This window comes from Balaenoptera physalus (genome assembly GCF_965194825.1).
Source record: "Balaenoptera physalus genome assembly, chromosome: 20".
In the NCBI taxonomy this organism is placed as follows: domain Eukaryota; kingdom Metazoa; phylum Chordata; class Mammalia; order Artiodactyla; family Balaenopteridae; genus Balaenoptera; species Balaenoptera physalus.
The window spans coordinates 51,777,635-51,801,117 of NC_138901.1; the positions used below are offsets into that span (position 1 = coordinate 51,777,635).

Sequence of the window (23,483 nt, forward strand, 5' to 3'; positions counted from 1 at the left end):
TGTCGGAGTCCTGGGAGCCGGGAGCAGAAAACACCTGAGCCTCGCTGACTCTGAGGGGCTGAGAGGCTGTCTCAGAGGCGAGATGGCTCTGGGTTGAGGGTGAGGTGCTCAAGCATCTGGAAGAGAACCTCTGGTTCCCAGATGGGATTCTGCTCACCAAAAGGGTTTTGAAAACTGGGCTGAGGGCTCAGTCCACAAGCTCTCACCTGCCTCCAAAGGGCTATGTCACACAACCAGAGAGACAGGAAGGAAAGGCCCGCTACTAGGTGGGGAAGCACTTCCACCACCACCCCCGCCCCCCCTACAGGGTAAACATTCACGGATGAATTGAGAGGATGAGCATGGCCAAGAACAGGGAGGTGGGCCCCAGGGACCACCAGGGACTGTCCTCAAAGCGGCAGAGGGCTGGGCTCAGGAGACCACGGCCAGAATAAGCTACACTGAATCATAAAGACATTCTTGCTGTCAGAGAACTCACCGAGGACCCAAGAAAAGAAATGGACGCATGCACAGTGGGAAAGTTCACAGTCTAGAGCCCAGCTTCCTGGGCTAGGCCCATCCCTAGTTGGCCGAGGGTCCACCTGAGGGTGGGGGAGTTGTGACAGGGAGGTCTGACTTCCAGGAGGGGAGGAAACTGGGCTGGCCTCAGGCTTGTATCAGGCCTGAACCCTGATTCCTTAAACTTCCCAGGCCAGAGTCAGTGGAGGGACCCTTCCCTAGGGCTGAGGAGGGTAGGACAAGGTAGGGAGGGGAAGGGATGGTCCCGAGGCAGAGGCAAAGCTGTACCTTTGCTGGTGGGCATGAAGTCCTTAGCTTTGTCTTGGCAGTAGTGGAGGCAGCAGGAGAGGATCAGGTCATCATTGTTGCCCTGGAGAAAGACAGGATTAAGTGCCAGCGGGCAGGAGGGGGCGCCATGCAGAGGAGGCACAGGTATGCTCTGCCTCTGGGGTCCTGGGGAAGGTCACTTCCCAGTGTCCCTCCCAGACATGCCCTGGCCCTGCTTGGCCAGGTCCAACTGTGCCAAGAGTGATCTAGGTGACAAGGAACTCCCCCTCCTGGGCCTCGATGGTGGCCGTCCCCTCAGCTGCTCCGGCCAATTGGCCTTCCTCTAGCCCCTCCCCCCCGGAGACCCTGTTCTGAAGGCTGGCTATAGGTGCTCCCTTTCTGCCCTGGGTCTCACCAGCTGGCCAGTGATGTCCTCACTGCGGAAGGCGATGGATTCGAGTTCATTGCCACGGCTGGTCAGGGCCCGTAGGCAAGAGTCCCGGCTCTCGAATCGCTGCTCGAGGAACTCAATGGACTTCCGGGCCTTTTCCTGCACCACACGGGCATAGCCCCCAGCCCGGTGGTCTGTCTCCTGCCCCTTGGCCAGGCCGTCCAGCTCATTGATCACTGATGAGACACAGTCCCGCAAGGAATCAGCCTCAGCAATCAGCAATCACGTCTGTCTTCGCCCGAGGCCTCGCTTTCCCAGCCAGCCCCTCCCCAGACCACAGAAGCCACCCTGCCCCACAGGAGTCTTCCAGTGAAACTAGGGGATCCTGGGGGGCAAGAAATGCCCCAGACTTTCCACAGTGTTCTATCTTCTTTCTGCCTCTTCCCCTGGGCCCCACCCTCCTCCTGGGAGGAACTTACAGGGAGTTTCTGGAGCTGCTGTATTCAGGGGAAGAAACCTGGCCCCTCTATCGCATTCCTCAGTTATAGAATCAAATCGAGAGGGTCCCTCAGGAGAGGCGAGGGTATGTAGCGGCTAGAGGAAAGAGGCACTCTCCCTCATCCGCCTGGGCCCCCACCATGGCAGTCCAAGAGGGGCCCAGTTCCATGCCCACCCCTGCCAGAGCGCAGGGAGGTCACGAGGTGGCAAGTGGGGATCACAGCCTCACTCGCAAGGACCCTGCTATTCCCCTAAACCCCTGGCACATCTACCTCCTCTGATAGTGCACGTGTGTGTGTGTGTGTGTGTCTGCCTGCCTATGTGTCTGGGACACAGCTTCATTTTCTGGTGAAGATTCTTTCCAAAATTCCAGCCAAAAGCCTGAGGTCAAGTGGGAAATATGCACTCCTTGGGGGCTCCGGGAGAGTTTGGGGTCTGAGGCCTCTCCTCAGTGCAGTGATTCATGGCTCGGGGAGTCGGCGTGAGCATGCTGTTCCATGGTGAGCCTGGCACTCACCGTCTGGGTATTCAGAGACACTTTCTGGAAAGGGCCCATGTGGGAATACACACACACAGACACACACACACACACACCATGCCTTCAGCAACCTGAGGCTGCAGTGTCCACACACACACACACACACACACACACACACACACACACACGCCATGCCTTCAGCAACCTAAGGCTGCAGTGTCCACACAATGTATGGCTGAGGTTGCGGAGTAGTGGTGGATGGGTGTATGGTACAGCAAACAGAACATCAAACATGAAAAACTGGTATTCTATCCCAAAATCTGCTTTCCTGCTTCCAAACTAAACAGGCTTCAAAGGGGAAGCCTGTTTGTGCTTCTGCACCAGGCGGGGCTTCTCGAAGCTGGGGTCAGACCTAAGGAGCACGGAGCAGGTTAAAGAGCACAAGAAACAAGCAGAGAAGGCCGCCGGCTTAACCCTTCGTGCTCTGCGCACAGGGCGCACAGGGCGCACAGGGCGCACAGGGCGCACAGGGCAGGACTCCCCTGCGGCGCCTCGTTGAACAGGAGCCCCCTCTACAGCCCCTGAGAGCCAAAGCCCTGCCCAGCTGAGGACGCTTCAGAAAGGCTGGCCTGGATGCCGTGACAGAGTTGGCATTTCCCAGGGCCCCTGGGGGTTGACCATTTATTTATTCTCTATCTACCTTCTCCTCTGAGTTTTCTCATATATTTGCTCCCTCCCCACTGAATCTGGCTTCCCCCACTGAACCATAAGCTCTTCAAGGCCAAGGGCTGCAGCTCTGCCTTTCACTGGCTCCCTCGGGAACAAGAAGACTGAGCACACAGTAGGGGCACAATCGGTGCTGGTGACCGAGGGCTCTGCCAGCCTGGGATGGTGTCTGAGGCTCCTACCAAGACTCAGGGGGCTCCTGACATGTCAGCAACCTCTCAGTTACACCATTTCCTGATCGTCTAGCAAAAAGTGACCAATTCACTTTCTTATCCCTGAAAATCTCCTGGGTAGGAGAGCACAGGGACATGCTATCCTGAAAGTTGCCCCACCCCGGGACCTGGTGAGGGTAGAGGGGAAGCTGCAACAACTCGATAGTCTGGCTCTACCTTGGGCAGACAAGCTGCTCTACTTTTGAAGAACAGAAAACCTTCCCTTGGGTCTACAGGCCTGGGTTGAAGAGGCTCTGGCCAGGCCACATGGGGAGGGGGAAGGAAGACAGGGAGGGTGGAGGCGGGACGAGGGCTGCTTCAGTGCCAACATTCTCAGGTGGTGCTAACGTGTTTCCCACAACCCCCCAGGGTTCTATAGCCTCTACAGGGGCGGATGTTTCCTGCCCTTTGTTTCCACTCTCATCTGGCACTAAGACACTAGGGACTGGGAGGGAAGGCCCAGCGGAACATCTTGGCATGAATGTCAGAGGTGGCTTGGCAGGCAGACTGCCAGTCTGGCAGATTTTCCAGAGGACAGGGCTCTTAAACTTGCTCCAAGTGGCTGGTGAGAAGGGGACATTAAAAAGCCTGGGCTTGCCAACCATCTCCCAGACCCTCTCCCTCCACAGGATAGCTATCAGTGATATTAGCTGTATCAGTTATATCAGACAGCAGCCCGGAGCCCAGAGCACAAAGCCCATCCTGAAGCTGACCTACCACAGGGCTCCCAGAACCAGAGGTGCCTCAGACAGCCCTCTGGAGATAGCCCAGCTGGGCTCCTTTGGCCTGAGGGTGGAAGCAAGCTAGCTGGGTCCTGAGATGCTGACCCTGTACCAGCACCAATGACCAGACAGTGGTAAGAGCCCAAGTGGCAGGAATCCACACGCGTGAGCCAAGGGCTTGCTCTGGAGGGTTTCCATCAGCCTGGCCTTAGGGTGACATTGGCCAGAAGAATGTTACCTCGAACCAACAGAACGATCATGAAAAGCTACAAGACAATCAGACCAAAGGCATCTAAGCACTTCAAAACCCTCCCAGCCTCCCTGCCAGACCACCCAGCAGCACTGCCGCTATCTGCCAGGGCTGAGTGTTTACCAATAACGGGAACCAGCTTTGCTGTTTTACTGCAAGCTTTATAAGGATAAAAACAAGGGCTGGGCTCATGCAGCCTCTGGTTGCTGGGACACAGGAGTCCATTTGCTCAAGCAGTTTAAGCCATGGATCAGCCATAATAATTTGAACTGCTTTGATTATTAAACAATTTTCCTTGCCCCACACATTCCCTACTTCCCTGCAAATCCTGTCTTACACACACAGCAGGGTTCTGCCTGCCTGGCCCCCAGGCTGTGGGGCATGTGTGTAGAGGGGGTTACTGCGCACATGCGGGGCTGCTCTGGCCTGACTCACCGATGAGGGGCACCACCAGGATGTACTTCCTGCTCTCCAGCAGCTGTGCCAGACTGGCCAGGTGGTCAATGAAGCCGTTGGTGTCTGGTACGAGGAACAAGGGTCTGATCTCGAGCTCCATCTGCCTCATATGACTCTGGTCCTCCAGGACAGCCTACAGGGACACAGAACGGTGAGTGAGCCAGTGAGTGAGTAGGCAAGGGGTGGGCGAGTCAGGGCCCTGACTCCACGGTGTGTCAGCATCCTGCCCCTTCCCCCTCCAGAGAAATAGCCAGTCCCTGTCGGGACAGGCCCGAGGGCTGGGCAAAGCACTGCAACAAAAATCAGTGTAGACCAAATGGCTTGGGGAAACAGGCGTGACTAAAACCCCCGCATAGGACTGAGAAGGGACCTTGATGCCTATTAAAAATAACGGGTGTCTGAAAGTAAGGCCTTGGGCTAAAAATCAGCAAGAGAGAGTTAGGTTCCTTGGATATGAAAGTGGTTTCACATTCGTTATCTAGGCAGCATATACAGGGGGTACTTCTCAACCCAGACACTTTTACGTATATGTATATCCCAAACAGAATTTATGTCAATTTACTTCACTGTGTACTTAAAAAAAGGAAAGAAATAGAATAAACTCAAAGTCTGTACAAAAAGAGTGATGCTGACACCTAATAATTGACGCCAAAGTCTCCCACGTCGGCAGGAGCCCACCCGGTGGGATGGTTCAGGACCCAACTCACAGATGTGCAAAGAGCACCGTCCAGACTGATGAGAATCGTCACCATCTTCCCCCACCAGCACGGTGATCCCTCAACAGTAGTCTTCTGTGTTCTACCTGCACTCCTCTGCCACGATTCTGTACAACCTATACTCTTGTTTACTTGATGTTTTTCTTTAAATTGACTTTACGTCAACTCGTTTTTGTGGCTCAGCAAATAATATCTGTGGTATCAGGAGTCTGAGAGCCTAGGAATATGTTTACCAGCGCAAGTTGCATTTCTGCAATAAAGAGTCAGAATGTCTGCTATGCATCATTGAAAAAACCCCTCATGTAGCACCAGTGGTCTGGGCACCACACCTCGGAAGGCACACAGCCTAGCGCCTGTTAGTCTTACAGATGTTCACATCTTTCAAGGAAGTTCCATGCTCATCGGTAAAAGCCCAATCTTCTCAAGTCTTCCAGGGCCTTGTGTGGCAGCAGCCCTTTGAGACTGGCTCTGGGTACACCTGTCACTATAGAACATGGTCACTATTGTGCTGCTTCCTCTTCTGGGGACCATGGCCAAGAAGCAAACTGATTTGCGGGCATCTGCCCAGACAGCGTGCTCCCTGTGTGCAGAGCCAGAGGGCACTGAAAACAAACCCGGGAGGGGTCTGGCGAGCAGGTCCCAGCCCTGTCCTGCCCTCCCATGGCCTCCTGCCACACATCAACTTGCAGGGACAGAGACACAAGCACAGAGCAGGGGAGGAGATGTGCGTGCCAACTGAGGTGGGGCCCACAGGCTGGGCCCTGGCCACTAACAGTCAGTGAGAAAGGTGATCAGGTTTCACTGGCAATGACAGTAAAACTGAAAGGGCATGCCTCTGAATGCTGGGGGTGGCTCCTCTGTGACCTGCTGGGGACCTCTCCCTATGAGTAAGTCACTGCTGCCACTGCCACCACAGCTGGTGGAAGGCACAGGACGCTGGCAGGCATGAGAAACGCAGCTGAAGGGCTCGCCCGCTGAAGTCTTCGTACTGCTCTCACCTCATGAAGGGAAAGCACCTCCGCTGCAGGCCACCTTCCCAGGGGATGTGGGTCACTGGCCCTCCCCATGGGGCTGCCAACTAGAGGGTGACACACATTCTACCGAACTCAGCTTGGGCATTAAAAAAACCCCTATTTTTTATTGAGATATAATCGACATATAACACGTGTGATGGCGCGGGCATTTTGTGAGAACAGGACACGGTCCCCACTCAGGCTTAGTGAGCTCTCCCGTCTCTCTCTGCACAGAGGGCGCATCAGCCCTCCTGCTGCTTATTTTCCCAGGGCTCGGCGTTCTCTATCCAGCCTTTCCACCGCCTGGAACACTTCTCTTGGCATTATAGGCCCCTAAACCTCTGTCTTTCTCAGTGAGAAGGGGCAGGACGAACCCTGACGCCGGCTGGGCCTGAGCACAGCACCTCTGCCACCGTTCCGCTCAGACCCCTTTCACATCTTAGTTTTCCTGCCTCCATAAATGATCCTCTGGCCCTAAGGCTGACTCTAAGGAAGCGGCACTGGCTGCCCCTTTTACCCTGTGGGAACAATGAGCTCCTAAGACCTCAGACCACCCTTCCTGAAATGCTGGCCATGGGCAGGAGGGCCTTTAGGCCAGATGGCCGAGGGAAGCGGGGGGCTGAGCCCGCCTGGGTGTTTTGATGACAGGATGGAAGAAAGATCTAGGTGCAAGGTCCAGGGAAGCGCTAGCCGTCTGAGTTCTCTGAGCTCTGGCTCAGGGCCAGAAAGGTGAACGGAGGCCACAGCCTCTTTGGGAGGTGGCAGCCTTGTTGGTTCCCCAGGGGTGGGCGGGATCAAGCTGATGAGGGTGGTCAGAGCTGTGCTGCCACCATCCGGTCCCAGGGACACCCGCAGACAACTTCCCTTAACCTGGCTCTGCCCAGTGAGTCACTGCACAACTGCTTCCTGTTCCCCACATGCCCTCCTGGAGTCTCGGGAGATTCACTGAAGCTGCTCCCCCTTCTCTTGGGGTACCAGTGGGACTCTGGGGGGGTCATATCTGGGTCAGGAGACTGGCCCAGTCCCCTTAAAAGAATGGCAGACAAGGAAGGATTGGGAATCTGCAGCCCCTCGTCTGTGGGTGTCGGTGTTTCCGGCCCTCTCTGAGTGGCGGTGTGTGTGTGTGTGTGTGTGTGTGTGTGTGTGTGTGTGTGTGTGTTTGTGTGTGTTTAGCATTTGCCCTCCCAACTTTTCCAGATTTTACCCGTCAGATTCCTGGCAGCTGTGCACGGCGCCTGTGCCGGCCGTCACGTCCCATTCTGATCTCTGGGTCGCACGGTGAGAGAAGGACACAGGATGCGCAGGGAGTGAAAAAGTGATGTCGGTGGGGAGAGCGCCAAGTCCCCACTCACAGCCATGGGATGCTTGGGGAGAAGGGGGAAGCATGCTGCTGTGGAGTTCAGAGGCCGGTAGTGAGATTTATTTTTGTTTGTATGAGCAAAAAGCTGCAGAAGCCTCTGGTGGGGGTGAGGGGGGTGCAACTGGAATGCTGTGATTCAGACGGACTGGCCCTGGCCTGGAGTCAAGTGTGCTGACCCGGAAGGAGAGTTCCATAGGAACCCTTCTCACTGCAGCTAAGGCTGGGCCACAGTGGTCCTTGGACAGAGAGCTGGGAATCCTAGGAAAGCAAGGACATGTTGAATCAGACCAGTGGCAATAAGGACCATAAAGTCAGAAAGTGTGAAGAAGAAAAGAACTTAATTCTGCTTCTGGAAGGCGCTAAGTAACCAACTTTCTCTGAAGGACGGAGGCATCCTTGAGCAAGGTGGTGGGGAACTGGGAAAGAGACAGTCCACAGTAACATCTGACGAGGAAGCTAACAGGCTTGGGTCCCCAGGAAGGGCTCTCTCACAGGTTAAGTTCCTTCTTCTAGATGGTGGGAATGATGTGGGGATGCCTGACCCTTCTGGAAATTGAGACACTGAGAATTACAAATAAAGGTAATGCAGTTAGCTCACACGGGAGTTGTGGAACTTGAAGAACTCAGATCACAAAGCAGAGCCAGTTCAAGAGAAGGCCTTCTTAGGTCTTCCTTCTGCGTAGGGCTACAAAGGGAGTGTAGCTGCTTCCCTCCCTCTACAGGGTGATGGAATCATTTATCCCTGGGCCTCTCTGGCCAGAGCAATGTCTTCACCAGAAATGAGAAGTCTGGTAACATAGCGAATTTCCACCCTCATCTTGTATGTGAAAGTATCTAGCTAAATGCCTGATGCACGTATTAGTAACTTAACAAATTTCAGTTTCCTTTCTTTCTGCCCAACTCCATTTTTCATCTTTTATATATCCGTGGGGGGTAAATATCTGGGGAAACCACTAGGGAGCAGAGCTGGAGCTGGGGACGGGTGAGGCAGTGCACTGCTGATTTCTATTATGAAACTCGTGGTACTCTTGGTGTTTTGGTTTTTTTTTTCCTTTTTTCTTTAACTATGTAGAGGTATTTTTAAAAAACAAAAAATGGAAAAATGGAAATGAAATATTAATAGGAATAGCTGGTGAGATAACCACCAGCAGTGCAGACAGGCATTCCTTTTTTTTTTTTTTGGCCGCACTGCGCGGCATGCGGGATCCTAGTTCCCTGAGCAGGGATCAAACCCGTGCCCCCTGCAGTGGAAGCGTGGACCACTGGACCACCGGGGAACTCCCAGGCATTCCTTCTTGAGCTGCAAAAACCAAAGGGCGCAGATTCTGCATTTGCTATAGAAAGCAGGCAGAGTCACTGTAAGCATCTTCATTTGGGGTGGGTTGCTCATGGGAAAGTTTCTGCTTAGGATCCCTTCTCTGGATATCCAAAGTCAATACCACAAAGCTTAACACATACTTGCTATCTTTTTCAAGGTTATAATTATGATGATTTGCTTGCTACTTCTTACTGCCCTTTCTAGATAGACAGGGAATGGCAGGGCTAAGCATAACACCCCTGAGCTTGCTACAAGCAGCAGCCTAAGGGTATTCCAGCCAAAAGCCTGACCATTTCTGCAGGAGGACAGGACCCTGTGGATGCTGCTGGAACCAGGGAGGTGAGAATGGCTGGAGCAAGCTCTGGAATGCGCTGGAGTGGGGAGGGCGGCCGCCTGGCCCCACAGGCTGATGTGCTTTCCTGCCCTGGCGTGAACGTGCCCCTGGCCTGGTAGTGCGCTGGCTCCCGCCCTGTCTCCGACAGCTAGGAGCCAGGGCTGAGTGTCTGCCTTCCGCTAGATTCCATACAGGTGTGGGGGGCTCTGTGCATGCCCCATTGTTCCACAGCGGCCCCCCCCCCAGCTGGGTGGCAATGTGAATGGGCTGCAGCTATATTTAGAGTGAAACTCCTGGGGCTACCACAAAGGAGTGACTGCATCTTCAGGAGGGTGGGTGGGCGGGAAGGGGATAGGGGAGTGAAGCTATTTTCAGAACACATGTCATTGCTGGCTACAGAGCAAGACTGTGGCCATAATGCCGAGGGAAACAATAGCTGTGGCCAGAGGAAGAGCCTGTTATGTTTCAGGTGGGATGTTTGCAACTGCTCAGGAAACCTGACCCCGCCCGACAGCAGCACAAATCACAGCAAAGCCTCGTGGAGGCAGAGAGGAGGTGGGGACTCACAGGGCCAGGGCCAGGGTGAGGTGCCAAGAGGCCACGCCTCAAGCCCGGAGGAGGACGGTCAGTGACTGCTTTGCCCTGAGGGCCTGGTTAGGAAAGAAACACTCCTGACCAGTGTCCCAGGCAAACCCTGTACCCTGCTCTGGTCTCTGGACGCCTCTCAAGAATGGCAACGGGAACGGAAAGAACTCGGGAGGAAAGCAGCAAGGTGGGCTCAACCAGCACAAGATGAAGAGCTGTCTCGGGCGACAGGCAAAGCCTGGGCTGAGCCGGAGAGTGCGGCCTCGAAGCCCTGGGTGGGCGGACTTGGCCCCCAGTGTCCGAGGCCTGCCGGGGCGCCGAGGCTCCAGCTGCACAGGTCCTGAGAGCTGCCCACGCCCCTTTTCTGACCTCCAGTCGGCCCCCCTCACCAGCCTCTGTGCAACGCCGGAAGCAGGGAGGGACAGGCTGCGGAGGGAGGCCAGGCCTCACCTCCCCCATCCCACAGATGAGCTTAGGTCCGGGGGTATCGGTGGGAGCGGGGAAGTGGGGGTGTGGCTACGGCCCCAGATCTCATTTGGACTTTACAGCCAGCATGGGGGCCAGGAGGATTTTTTTCAACCCCACCTTCACATCCCCTTCCCCAAACATGTGTGGTTCCTGTTTTGCTGCATCTGTAAAAGGCGCTGGGAGCTGGGGACTTGCCTTACACCTCTCGGTTAACACCCCTGGAGACTGATGGAGTTCGGAGCAGAGTAATTTACAGCCCATCTCTCCAATCTTAATTCACCCGATGCTCCTCTCTTCCTTATTGTATTAGTGTGACCCAGGTACCTGCCAACAATAATGGCCTCTCCAGCTAGGAGCCTCTCCCCCACTCCCAGGACAATTTATACCTTTTCCTTGGGATTTTCCCCCCTTAAATTAAACAAAAAGAGGAAAAAGAAGAAGAGGTTAACATGGGTTTGGAGCACTGCAGCCCCGTGGTTCTGGGCAGGGAGCCAATGGCCCGAGGGCACACACATGTGTGTGCTCTCCCAGAAGGGCCTTCACCGGCCCTGTTTTACAGCCACCTCGGCACAGACTCCAGGGTTCACGCATATGGCCAGACAGATGTGTCTGGCTTACGTTCAAGGCTGGAAAATGAAGAATTATGGAAGTGAAGGGCCCCGGGCATTAAACAGGGGGTGGGGAGAAGGGAAGGGGGGAATTTCTTCTCTGCTGAGAAATCCTCCTGTGGCTGTGAGGCTGGAGGAAGAAGGCTGACAGGAGGCAGGGCCGCCAGCAGCGGTGCACGTGGGGCCTGTTCTTAAAGGGGCCACAGCAACCCCAGCCTGGACGGCCCGCAGCAGGCCATCGATGCCTGGCCTGAGCAGCCTGCTCCAAGGGAGCTGACAGGGAGAACCGGCTTCCGGGGCAGGAGCAGCTGCGGGCACTGGAAGCCAAGTCTCACACAAGGCCTCCGTCAGGTACCGCTTGTCACTGGAGAGGCTGGGCTGAACACGCTGCCTGAGACAGGGCCATGTCCCCTTGGTGCATGCTCCCACAGCATCTTGCACTTCCCTTTGGTCACAAGGCTCGCTCACACTTCGAATCCCTGACTTCTCCACGCCAGTGGACACTCTGGGACAGGACTTCCTTGCTTCGCTCCTGTGTCCCCTCACCACCGGCCTGGTAGGTGCTCACCACCATTTCCTACACTGAGCGGAAGACACGTCCCTGATTCCAAGGAGTTCACAGTACGGCGGGGGGAACAAGTCCAGAAATAAGTGTAATTTGAGATGTGATATACGTTTCACAAATGAGGTATAAATCAGTGCCACAGGAACACTGAGCAGAGAGATGAATTCCTCCTGGGGGGGATCCGGGAAGGCTTCACTGGGGAGATGGGGTTTCATCTGGGGATTGAAGGAAGAATAGAATTTCAACAGGTAACAGGAAATGTGGAGCAGAAAAAGGGTACTCGGGCTTGAGTGAAGAGCAGGAACAACGACGTGAGAGTGGGAAAGGGCAGAGCTGTCTGGGGACAGTGGGTAGAAAGGAGGGTTAGTGTTGTGCAGGCAGGAGGGCTGGAGTGTCTGGACAGGCACTTTGCGTGCACTGTCTTTCTGAGGGAGTTGCTGTTACCACTTTCATCTGACAGATGAGGAAACAGGCTCGGGGAAGTTAAATGATTTGCCCAATGTCATATAGCTGGTGAGGGCTCATGGGGGACGGGAGGAGAGGTTGGGAAAATAGACTGGGAACAGACGAGAAAGCCCTAGATGCCATAGTAAGGAATTCGACTTTATTAGCCAAGCAAAGGCACTGATGATTCCTGAGCAGGGGAGTGGCTCTTTTGGGAAGAGAACGATGAAACCACATAAGGTGCGTTGCAGGCAGGGAGCCTGGCATGCAGACCGTGTACCACGCAACTCCAGGAGCTGCATTCACAGACTACAAGGGAAAGAGGACCCCCCGGACTTGTGCAGTGCAGGCTTGCTGGCTACGATCCAGTCAGTACCTGGACTAGAACGGCTGTAGTGGCAATGGGGATGGAGAAGGGGGGGGGGGGGAATAAACGAGTGAACAGATAGGATCTGATAAGAAATCAGGCACGAGGGGTTAAAAGCCAGTGAGGAACTTAAGATGATGCTCTCGTTGCTACCATCTATGAACTCATGGAATGAGAATACTTGCTGAGGGCCAACTCCATGTGCTGAGACTAAGAAGTAAGAGAAAGGGAGGAGGAGACCAAGTAACGAATGGTGGTGAGGAAGCCCAGGAGGGTGGTGTGGTCACCAGACAGAGAGGAGACGAAGGTCCTCATGTGCTGAAGTGAGGCTGGAGGGAGGCGGCTTTGGGGTCCAAAGCTACAGGGAAGTCAAGTGTGATGAAGACCCGACAAAGGTACTTGGTGACCTCTGATGCAATCGCCTCTATAACTGCTGGGCTGAGAGTCAAGAAATGGAGGTGGTAGTATGGACAGAACTTTTGGGAAGACCGATGGTGAGGAAGAAAAGAGCTACCGGACAGGAAGAAAGACAGCTTGCAGACGAAGCTTTGAGGGCCACGACAGAGGTTCACACAGACTGCGCAAGGCTGGAGAAGGCAGCCACACCACAACGGCAGTGGTGCTGGCAGAGGCTTAATTCCAACTGGTAGACTCATATGAATACGTCTAAAGGACCATGGGTCCCAACTGGTATCCATTCCCCTTCCCAGGGCAGGGCTCTGTCTGATGAGCGGTCAGACTGCTACCAGATCACGGTGTGCCATGCACTATGCTGGGTGCTTTACGTGCACTGGCTCCTGTGGGCCTCACAGCTATTCCAGGTGGTAGGTGCTGTCACCAGTTTCACTCTGCAGATGAGGAAACAGGTTGGGAGAAGTTAAACAATGTGCCCAAAGTCACAAGGCTAGTAAGTGGCGGAGCCCAGCCTGATCAGGTCGGCCTGACCACATGCACTACGCTCCATGCCAAAGGCCAGAGGTGGCTGAAGAGAGCGCTGAAAACAGACATTCCTGAAGACAACTGACGCTTCCCCACGTATGCAGTTAGTCTTAAAGCAGGGAGCATGGCTGGCTATTCCTCGTCTGCCCTGCGCCCTAGATGAGAAGAAGTGAGCCTACAGCGCAGGAGTCAGACCTGGGAGAGCCATAAAGAAAAGCTTGTTGGAAGTGAAGGTATGGGTCCACGAGAGGGCTGATGGTGCAGGAATCCTTACGTGGCGATCGAGTAGTTTCTTGCTAGGGTTTAGAGTGCCCTGTCCAGAGGGGCTCGGCCATTACGGTGGGAATCCAGACAAGCAGACTGTGGCCATGACACCGTCTCTCCCTGAGAATAGGTGTTCTCAACAGAGAATCCACAGCTTTTCCGAGAGTGTCTGGACAATGTTCAGGGGAACTTTGAAACCCCTGAAATTGTGTGAAAGGTTGGGTATGTGTGGTGTGTGTTCATAGATCATCAATGGGGGAGAAGTTTTCAGCAGATTCTGAGAAGAACCTGGCCCTGCTTGCAGCCCAGGAGGAGGGAGACTCCAGGCACCAAACCAGAATTTAGTGGCAGAGGAGGAAAACAGGTGGTGGAACCAGTCTGGACACTGCAAGACTTCCTGAGGGAGAGGGTCCTGCTCATCCCTACTCCCATCTCCTTCATGCCCTGTACAGACCACCAGCCACACAGGAACCACCCTCCCCAGGCAGGCCCCACCTGGATCTTCTCTTGGCGACGTTGCTGCTCCGCTATCTTCCTGGCCAGAGCCAGCTTCTTGGCCCGAAGCTCCCTGATGTCATCCTCGCCCCCGCTGCCTTCAGCCTCCGAATCTTCCTCAAAGTCTTCAATCACCACGTCCTCTTCCTTTGGCGGTGGTGCAGGCCAAGGGAGAGAGGAGACTGTGAGCCCACAGCACAGACCGGACCCACCCTTCCGTCCCTCCTGCATCCCAATCCAGGCCTATCTGGACCATTCCATGCACAGGGCCCCAAGGTGTGTGCTTCCCCCAGCTCAGGCAGAGGCAGGTCGAGGGAAATTGTCATGCTTCTCCCCCCGTAACTGCTCCCCTTTGCGCTCCAGGGCCCTCCTCTTACAGACTCACAGATCCACACCCTATCTACTTCCATGCCTATACTCATAGCCCTTCCTTCTTTGCACACACTCAAAATGTCAAACTTTGGGCCCATTTTCATTTTGAAATTCACCAAAGGGGAAAACAACAGAGAAAGTTAAACCACCCAATTTAAGTCTAATTCATGCTAACGATCGGATAGGAATCATTCTGGCCAACAGCTGGGAGCTAGGCATGGAAGCTCCTCTGCCCCAGACGGCGTCAGGGAGCAGATGCTGTAGCTCAGCAGACCTTGCCCTGGTTTCTTTTTATGACCACAGCCTGGCGGTGCGGGGGCTGGGGGCCCCATGATAGGAATTCACATGCCATGACCTTGCTCAGCTGCCCTCTGGGGGCCTGCACAGACTGGGAGATGGTTGGCTAGCCTAAGGAGTCTCCTGCCAGGCTGGTGGAGCCTTCCCCAGGGATGGCACCTCCCTGCTTGCAGCCTCAGCTCTTAGAAGCCACTACTCCCCGGGTGGTCCCAGGCTCCATCTCTCACTCTCTCACTTTTGGCCTTGGTCAGTAGAGAACATGCAGCTGCCCAAGAGAGTTTCCTTTGAGGGACAGGGTTAGCACGGGTAATAGGGGGTGACTTAGTAGGAGAAGATTCCTGGGTCTGAATGTTAACTGGATGATAATAATGACAATGATTATGACAATAACGGCTACCATTCACTGAGTGCTTATTATGAGGCCAGGTACCAGGCCAAGCATTTTTCATGCATTAACTCATTTAATACAATAGTCTGTACATAGATGCTATCATCATCCCTATTTTATAAATGAACAAACTGAGATCTAGAGAGTTAAACAATTTGCTCAAGGTCACGAAGCTAGTAAGTGGCAGAGCAGGGATTCAAACCTTAGTGAGTCTGATTCCAAAGTCTGTGCTCCTACCAATAATACCAAGCAGCATAGGTGCGGTCCTGGATCTAGATGGTAAGCTCAGACCCAGCCCTTTGCCAGGTCTCCCACAGACTCACAGGGATCCTGTTCCACACAGACTCTCTCTCCTCTAACCGTCCATCTCAATGATATTCTGAAGGACTCTCTTTGCGGAAAGTGGTTAGCAAGAGTGCGTGACTGGGTAGGTGACGCTTTGTTTTAGGAGTAGAATCTAGGGGTGGGAAGACAGGTGTTCTGGCAGCATCCTTAAGGAAATGGATTCTGTTCTGCTCATGAAGAATGATGTCTGAAGAAACAGCTCCCCTTTCCTCTCCCAATCAGCTTAAGGGACTCAGTCTTGCAGTTAGGAGAGATGAGATCTCGGGATGGCGCCAGAACTGCCACTATCCTAAGAGGTCTCAGGGGTCTGGGATGCTGTCCGCAGTCACCACTCATCTGACAACGCGCGGGCTCTAGTGTCACAGGGCCCACTTCCAGAGAGGCCCAGGCCGTGGGAAGGAGGAAGACTCTCTCTGCACATTTACTTCCTGTTCGTGGGGTTAACCTGGACCAGAGTAAGTGGAGTAGGGTCCCTGGCTGGTCTGTGGGGGACACTGCCCCTGCCTGCTCTGACCAGGGATACACAGGGTTATCATGGGGTTTGGACTGAGCCTGACTGAGGTCAAAAGAGGGTCAGCGAGGCTTGTCTGAGGTTGGCTCAGCTCTCATAGCAAACGAGGAAGTGCAGGGTTGTGAAATTACACAGACCAGGGTAAGTAGGGTTTCCCAGGGGCCACTAACATAACGGAACCCAGGAGGCTCGTGGGAAAAGGAAGAAGTGGGCAGCATGGCATGGGTCACAACCTTTGTCTGGTCAATAAGCCTAAGAAGGAGGGAGAGAGAGTGTGGCGCAGTCAAGATCTGGGACCGAGAGCTGGTCTGTTCCTTGTGAGAGTGGAGGAGCCCCTCCCTCTGGGCATCGCCTGCTTCCCTGGATTTGGTCCTGCAGGCTCCTCGGGCCAGGGGACATCTCTTGCAGCAACCCTGGAGAGCCACCTTGCTCACCTTCTACCGCCCGCCCCAGCCTTAAAGCGCGGGTGAGAGAGCTGACCAGGGCGCTACCCCACCCATGCTTCCCTACACGGTGCCCAGGGCTTGGGTGGCACTGCGCTGTCCTGCCTGAAGCCTGGACACCTCGATGGCTTTAGCAACCTCACTGTCTCCTCCCATACTGACAGCTCATTCTTTTCCGTTACTCCCTGCCCAGGTTTCATCTGGAGAGTCTGGAATCATGGGCTCAGCTTTATCCCTGGAACCACCTCTATCCTGTGTCATCAGGGGTGGGGTGGGGTTCTCCAGCTATTCTAATGAAGCCCGTCCAAGATTTTGCTGCTCTGAAGACTCTGAACCAAAGGTGGCCACTCTATCACTGCTTCAGATCACCAACGACAGCTTCCAGCTGACATCTGGCTTCCCTGGCCTGCTGCTGATTTCATCCCCACACCCCACCCTGCTCCACCAGGCGCTTGAGACTGCTGCAGGCCAAATGACTGTGTTGGCCTACGGGTGACCTGGCCTCTGGCTACAGTCGCTTGCATCCCTTCCTTGAGTCCCATGTTCTTTCCCACCTAAGTCCCCTCTGTCTATAATGGGGCAAAAAGAAGGAAAGAGTCAACCATCAGGCAAAGTGAGCTACGTGTGCATACACACCCAGACACCCACACCCAGACACATAGCAGGGCAGCTGGCAGCAACAGTAAGCACAGTAAACGCACGCAGGCACCGACATCGTCCACACTCACATTTACTCAGAACCCACAGACAGCAGGGAAGCTGGCAGCAGTGTTCAACTTACACGGACACACAAACCCACTGTGCACAGAACCATGGTAACAATCACCCCCAGAAAGATACATACATGTACGGCAAGGCAAATGTTAGCGGGGTTTGGCAGGGGTGGGCACTCAGGCTGGCACGAGTGCACGCGCGCACACACACACACACACACACACACACACACAGTCTGGAGTGAAGCAAGGGCTACAGGAACAACCAAGGGCAAACAAACAAGAGGAGAATTCCTTAATCACATCAGGATGTGCAGGAGGGAGGGTGGGAGGGAGCAACGGAGGGAGGGTAGGCCAGGGAGGGGGTGATTTTCCACACGGGGCCAGCAATGTCAGCTCTTCCTGTACGTGTGCTGGAGGCTGCAGTTCAGGCCTGTGCTGCACTGAGCTCCACACATCCATAAACTTGATCCTCGGCCTGAACCCTAACATCCCACCCCCCCCAACTCCCTTTCCTAAGCCTCCAGAGCTGCACATTATTAAACTCTTTCTTTCCCTCCCTTCTCCTCCACTGCAACATTAAAAAGAAGCATCTGGAACTCGTAGCAGAGCGAGATGGGGGCACCGGGGTGGGACTGGCAGGAAGGGGCACCAGCAGAGTGCACTCTTGAGAAGCTGGCTGGTCACGTCAACATCGCCACCGCTCTGAGTGGTTATAAATAACCAGGGGTAGAGGCTGAAGCCCGGGCAGAGCAGCGCTGGGGGGATGGGGGAGCCTTCCTTCGGCCACAGCGGGCTCTTCCCGCATTGTACCTCATCTTCCAGTTGTTTTCCCTCTTGGCTTCCCATTTCCTTTCCCATGGTGTCTGGGACGGGTGCCACTGACACATATTTTCCACCCTTGAATGCCAGCAGAGGCTCTTCTTGTCCACAAAGGGCTTCCAGAAAATACTTCAGCACTGTGACCCTTTTGCAGTCGGCTGCAATAACCTACAGGGCGAGAGGGAGAAGAAAAACAGCATTTTCTGAAAGGGAAGATGAGAGACTTTGTTTGTTGGCTGAGGGGCACACGAGAAATGTGTCCACTGGGCAGGGAAGGCGGAGAGAGTGAGCGCGAGTGCGTGCGTGTGAGGTGAGGAGGAGGGCCGAGACCCTCTGAAGGGAGACAGCACCATCTCCCCTTAGGTCACCTCTCGGGGAGCAGACAACCCCCGGACCAATGACAGGTGTCCTCTGGGGTTTCGCCTTTCTTTTGCTCAAGTCCTGATATGAAAAAAGAATAAATTAAAAGTCTTCCAAGTTTGGTATCTAGCTGATAGAAGGAAGGGTGGCATGTAAAATATTGGCTGTCACAGAACATAGCTCGCTGGTACCCTCACTGCCGCTCTCCATTCTTCTCCCAGCTCCCCTCTCGCCAGACTCCCAAGAGGAGAACTTTCAGCCTGAGTGTGAAATGAATGATGAGGGCTTTCTTGGCTGCTTCATTTCACTCAGGTCACTTTGGGTTTCCCCTGACAGGTTCCTGCCCCACCTAAGAGCTTCTTACGCTGAAGAGACTGGGGTCCGGCAGGAAATTGTTGTCAGAAGGGAGACAGGCAAAGCAGGTGGGCGTGTGTGTGGGGAGTGTTTCACCAAGCTCTGCTCCTCCAGGGGTTTAGGCCATCCTGCTCCCATGTGGCCACGTCAGCACATAAGCCAGTGCTGTCAGAGAAGCTGGGGCTGATTTAGCTAAAATGAAATTCAGTATCTTGAGCAATCATCAAATTTGTAAGTGGCTCAGAGAAAGTTTCCATAGTCACCCTGTCTGGGGTCCTTCTCCTGCGAGACCTGCAAACCCACCTGCTTTGCACCTTCTCATGCCCTACTCTTCATCCCTGGCCTCTGGGGTCCTCTCCTCCCTTCTGGGAGGGCGCTCACCAAGGGAGAGGAGGGGCCCATTTGATCTGGAGCTCACAAGTGGTGAAGGCCGTTCCCATAGGGCAACACTTCAGTGGCCAGATATGTCACAGGGTGGCAGCCCCTCCATCATCACCGGCTCCAGCCCCTGCCCCTCGACCCCCAAACCCCATGCTTCCCATCCTGTCACATGACAGGGACTTCCCTGGCTGTATCACACAGTAAAGTAACTAACTTGGAGACTGTCTTTGATTGCTTGCTCTTTGTTTCACAGGTGCATTTGTTATCGCCCGCACCTGGATAATAACTCCACTGGTGGCAGAGACTACATCTCATACTTCCCTGGCAAGGGGTGCTAAGGACAAGCAGGGCACTCAGGAGGTTTACAGTAAGGGTTGACAGGCACAGGGGAGCTTGGCTGGGTACCAGAGGGAGCAGATGAGGCAGGTGTGATCCAAGTCCTCCAGGAGATGTGGAAATGAGCTCCCCTCTGGCAGCTGGCTGGCCAGGGAATGTGCAGCACACAACTGTCAAGCCTGCGCTCCATGACTCCGTCCTCTGCCACCTCTCCCAACCTCGGAGTGGACCCCCCCCCTTGCCCCACCAATGGCCTTGATAACAACTGAGGCCTGAATCGCAGGCTAAGTACCTCGACCACCTGAGAGGCTAAACCAAAAGGTGCTCAGCTACCCAGAAAAGGCTTAGGAAAGGACAGCTGTCTTGAGCTTGGGGTGCCCAGTCCTGTGCTTAAAAGGAGGAAAGAAGCGCTTGTTGGGCCAGGGCAGGTAACCATGGGTTCCATCGCGTGTATTCAAACATGTGATGAGGAAGGCTAGAAATACAGAAGCAGGGGCTAAAAGGCATTAAAGAACAGAGCTGAAATGAGTAATAGCCTGGCAGGCAGCACGCACAGTGGCCTCCCTGCATCCCCAGCCTCTCACTTGCAGAGGAAACTTCTGCATTTCCACAAGACTGCCAGTTTCCTCTCAGTGGTCTAATTTTAACCACCTTGTCGTTACAGTGTGTGTCAGCCACCTGACCCCACTATGACCTCTGACCTTATGCCCCAGTTACTGCTTGCACTATGGAGAATTATGTAATGGGTCCAGGACTTTCCTTTTCGGTGTGAGGCTGCTGTCACTGAATGGAGAGGAGGTGGGGGTTAAGGGGTGAGAGGAGGACAGAGGAAAACCTTACAGTGGTCCTTGGCATCACCTGGGTGGTGAGAGGTATGCTGGCACTCCTGCTGAGTGTGCTGCAGAAATCTGCCCAGGAGAGGAGAGTGTGCCCATGGGTGTGTGTGCTGACAGGCGGGCAGAATTCCTGCTGTTAGGGCATGGGCTGGATGGCATGCTGAGTGGCTCAGGAAGAAAGGGTGATTCCTGGCCAAGGGGGAGAAAGGCCACATGTGTGGACGTGGGTCTCCTGGAGACGGGGATTTCCAGGGCACAGCAGGACCCAGGGATGCAGACATCCTGAGCCTGCCTGCGGCACATCCTTAGAGGATCAGGGGGAGCTGTTATTCACGTGGACACCAAAACAAAAAGGAGTGCCACCTCCCTCCCCGGGCCCCTGCTCCCTATTTTAGTTTTCACTCTGTTTGGAAGGAACCTGATTTCCGGGGGATTTTGTCTGCTATGGCCATCAGTTCCTCCCTGAGGGCAAAGGAACTCCTGGATGACTCTCAAAAGGGCTTTGATCCAGCGGGGTCTCTGAGTGGGGTGTAGAAAAGAATTCTACATGTTTGGAGAGAAAAGTCACCCAGCCTTTTGGAAGAGTGTCCTCGCCTTTGCAATCCAACTAGCAGGGAGGATAGCTGACGTTGTATGGTCTCCTTAGGTTTCAAAGTGCACGATGGAGTGAGGAATGGGGTTTGAGCTACTGAGGAGATGCGGGGACTGAGGGGCAGAAAGTCTAGGGCTTGTCCGGGGCACAGAGAAACCCTCGGTCTCCAGCTTGCCGGCCTGTCTGCTCAAGCATTGTGCTCTCAGGTGGGAGGAATCAGCCCAGCGGGGTGGGTTCCTCCTAGACAAAGCCTCCAGCACTTGAGTTGGGGGAAAAAAACCCAGTTTGAATATGGTTAATAAGGGGTATCACGAAGGAAGGCGCCCTTTAAACCATTCACACAGAGCCAACTCCAAGATGATCTCTGTCTGGCCAAGGAGGACTTCCTGGTAGGAGAGGGGTTAAAGCTAGGCTCCCGGCTCAGAGAGGAAGGAGTCCAGATGAAGTCTATGACATAATCCCCACAATAGCTCTGTTCATGAGTACATTTTTCCATTCTATATCAATGAAAAACAGAGAATGTAAGTGGTATGTACATTGTGGCTCTGGGCAAATTCTAGATTCTCTAGAGGAGAAGGATCTGGGCTGCAGAGGCCTCCTTCCTGGGCTGTTAACAGGTGGGGCTGGCCAGGGGCTAGAGCTGAGTAAAAGGTCTGCTGGCCAGGGAACACCCGGGTAACCTGAGACCCGGCACCTTCTCAGGGGCAGTCACGGTCCTTCTGGAGAGACTCACTGTGTGGGAGACCATTGGGAGCTGCAAAGTTGATGGTCCAGTCAGCTCTGAAAGAAGACTGGGGCTGTGGGTCAGGGAAGGGCTGAAAGAAAGGCGCCCAGAGAAAGCCCCTCTCCCTCCCCCTGAAGACGATCTGAGGCAGTGTGCCCCATCGGCGGGAACTGAAACCTCTAGCTTCAGGGCTCCAGCTACCACCCGGATCAGGTCCACACGCAAAGAACCAAGCAGAAAGGAAAACTGAAAGTGAGATGTGGCAAGGCGATGTGGGAGCCTGGCCTGTCACAGGCTCAGGTCCTTAGACAGAGAGAAAGTGAGCATGCACATGGTAAGCGGAGGCTGGCACTTAGAGGAAGGTTAGGTCCTGAGGAAAGCAGGAAGAAACCTCTAGGGCAGGAGAGAAGAGGGAAGGCAGTCTGGGGGTATCTTAGCAGTGGGCCAGTGGATGAGAAAAGAATGTTGTTCTCTGAAAACTGGTGACTTCCTACAGGCACTCGGCAGAGGACCAGCCCAGCCTGGGCAGAAATGCCTAGGAAGGAACAGAAAAAGAGGTCCAAGCAGTCTTATGGAAGGTGGCGGAGGGAGAGAGAGAGAAAAGGAACTGAGCACCAGGTATCACAGACGGATGTTAAGTGGCAAGACTTAACACCAGCCATGAGGAAGGGAGACGAGCCCTGATCCAGCCAGGGAACAGGAGGGAGGGGTCAGAGAGATGAAGCAGGCCTCTGGATGCAAGCTCCAGGGAACGATGGACTCACTCCATCTTTACTGGGTCCCTATTCAAACAGGCCTCCTGGAAGGCACAAACACTACAGTGACTGGTTAGATTTTGCAAAATTTCTTTTTCTGAACTTTTGGTTTGGGGGAGTCAGAATTTAAATTTGCACTATCAGCCAGTTCGATTATTTTCTGGTTTAAAAAGTCCTGCTTGCTACTGCTCCTCTGGTTACAGAGAAAAATCACACGGGTTTTTCCCCTACAAACTCCAGTTTACAGGTTGTTTTTCTTGTTTCTCTAAATGGTGCCAATTATTCTCACATTTGTTGAAACCTTCAATCAAACTTTATAGCTTGTTAATTTTACAGAATGTCCTTACAGCAAATAAGATGCAGACAGAAAAGTGAAGTCTTGCTGAAATTATTAAGAAATCTTAAAATAGCCTACAAATCCATTATCAAGCCTGGTAAAATACAGGCTGCTTGGCTGGCTTCTGAGGTCAATTAGCAATGGGTTAATAATCATCTCCAATGAGCCCAGCCTACAGGATTGGCTACAAGAAACTGAACTCAGACTAAAGTGTTTTCACAAACTGAGAACCTCTAGTTATACACGACTCGCCTTCACAGGAGACTGAAGGGTGGGTAGGACAATTCTGTAGTGGCCAAGGGTGGGTCAGCCTGAGAAGAGGTCTGCCAATGAAAGTTCAGACACAGGGAATCCTCTGGAGCTGGAGGACAGAGGAAACAGTTCATTCACATTCCTGGAGGAGGGGCTTCCAGGCAGGAGGGAAGCTGGCCACGAGGATGCACATTCACTCTGAAGACAGAGGCAGTAGCTTATGATGGGGAGACAGACACTCCCAGCCTAGATGAATCAGGACGACTGGTACTGATTTGTTGAGAGGGTCACAGGTCAGAGGGGAGAGAAAGAAAGAACCTGGCAGGCACTGAATGACAAAGTGGACAAGGAGAAAAGGCATGGATCCTTGTGCCAGACACATCCTGACAAGCCCCGGGTACCCTGTCCAAGGGCATCCACTCAGCGGGTCACTTGTTCCCCGTCCCTGCAGCAGCAGGACTGCATTTCTTTGCAAGACAGCTAAGCACAGGCATGCCCTCAGTCACTTTTGATCCCAATGTCCAGACTCAGCCGTCCCTAGTCCTAGTGCCAGTTGAGGGGTCAGTGGGTCACAAGATGAAATGCTAACATCGTCGGCCAACCCACCCCGCAGTAGCTATACCACTCCACGTGTCTGGTCCCAACAGCTGTGTTTTCTTCTTAGCGGAGGCAATGTGAGCTGTTACCAATC

At 54.0% G+C, this 23,483-nt stretch overlaps 1 protein-coding gene across 3 annotated transcripts in view; it reads right to left on the reverse strand.

Annotated features, from left to right (window-relative positions):
- Nucleotides 1-23,483, reverse strand: part of SMG6 (SMG6 nonsense mediated mRNA decay factor) — a 234,941-nt gene that overhangs the window by 4,250 nt on the left and 207,208 nt on the right. For all 3 annotated transcript variants that reach the window (XM_082443411.1, XM_082443412.1, XM_082443413.1), the window contains 5 exons: nt 17,857-18,033; nt 13,975-14,121; nt 4,478-4,631; nt 1,181-1,392; nt 787-868 (listed from right to left, as the gene is read on the reverse strand). In XM_082443411.1, the coding sequence (XP_082299537.1) occupies nt 787-868; nt 1,181-1,392; nt 4,478-4,631; nt 13,975-14,121; nt 17,857-18,033 (772 nt within the window). The remainder of the gene's footprint in view (nt 1-786; nt 869-1,180; nt 1,393-4,477; nt 4,632-13,974; nt 14,122-17,856; nt 18,034-23,483) is intronic.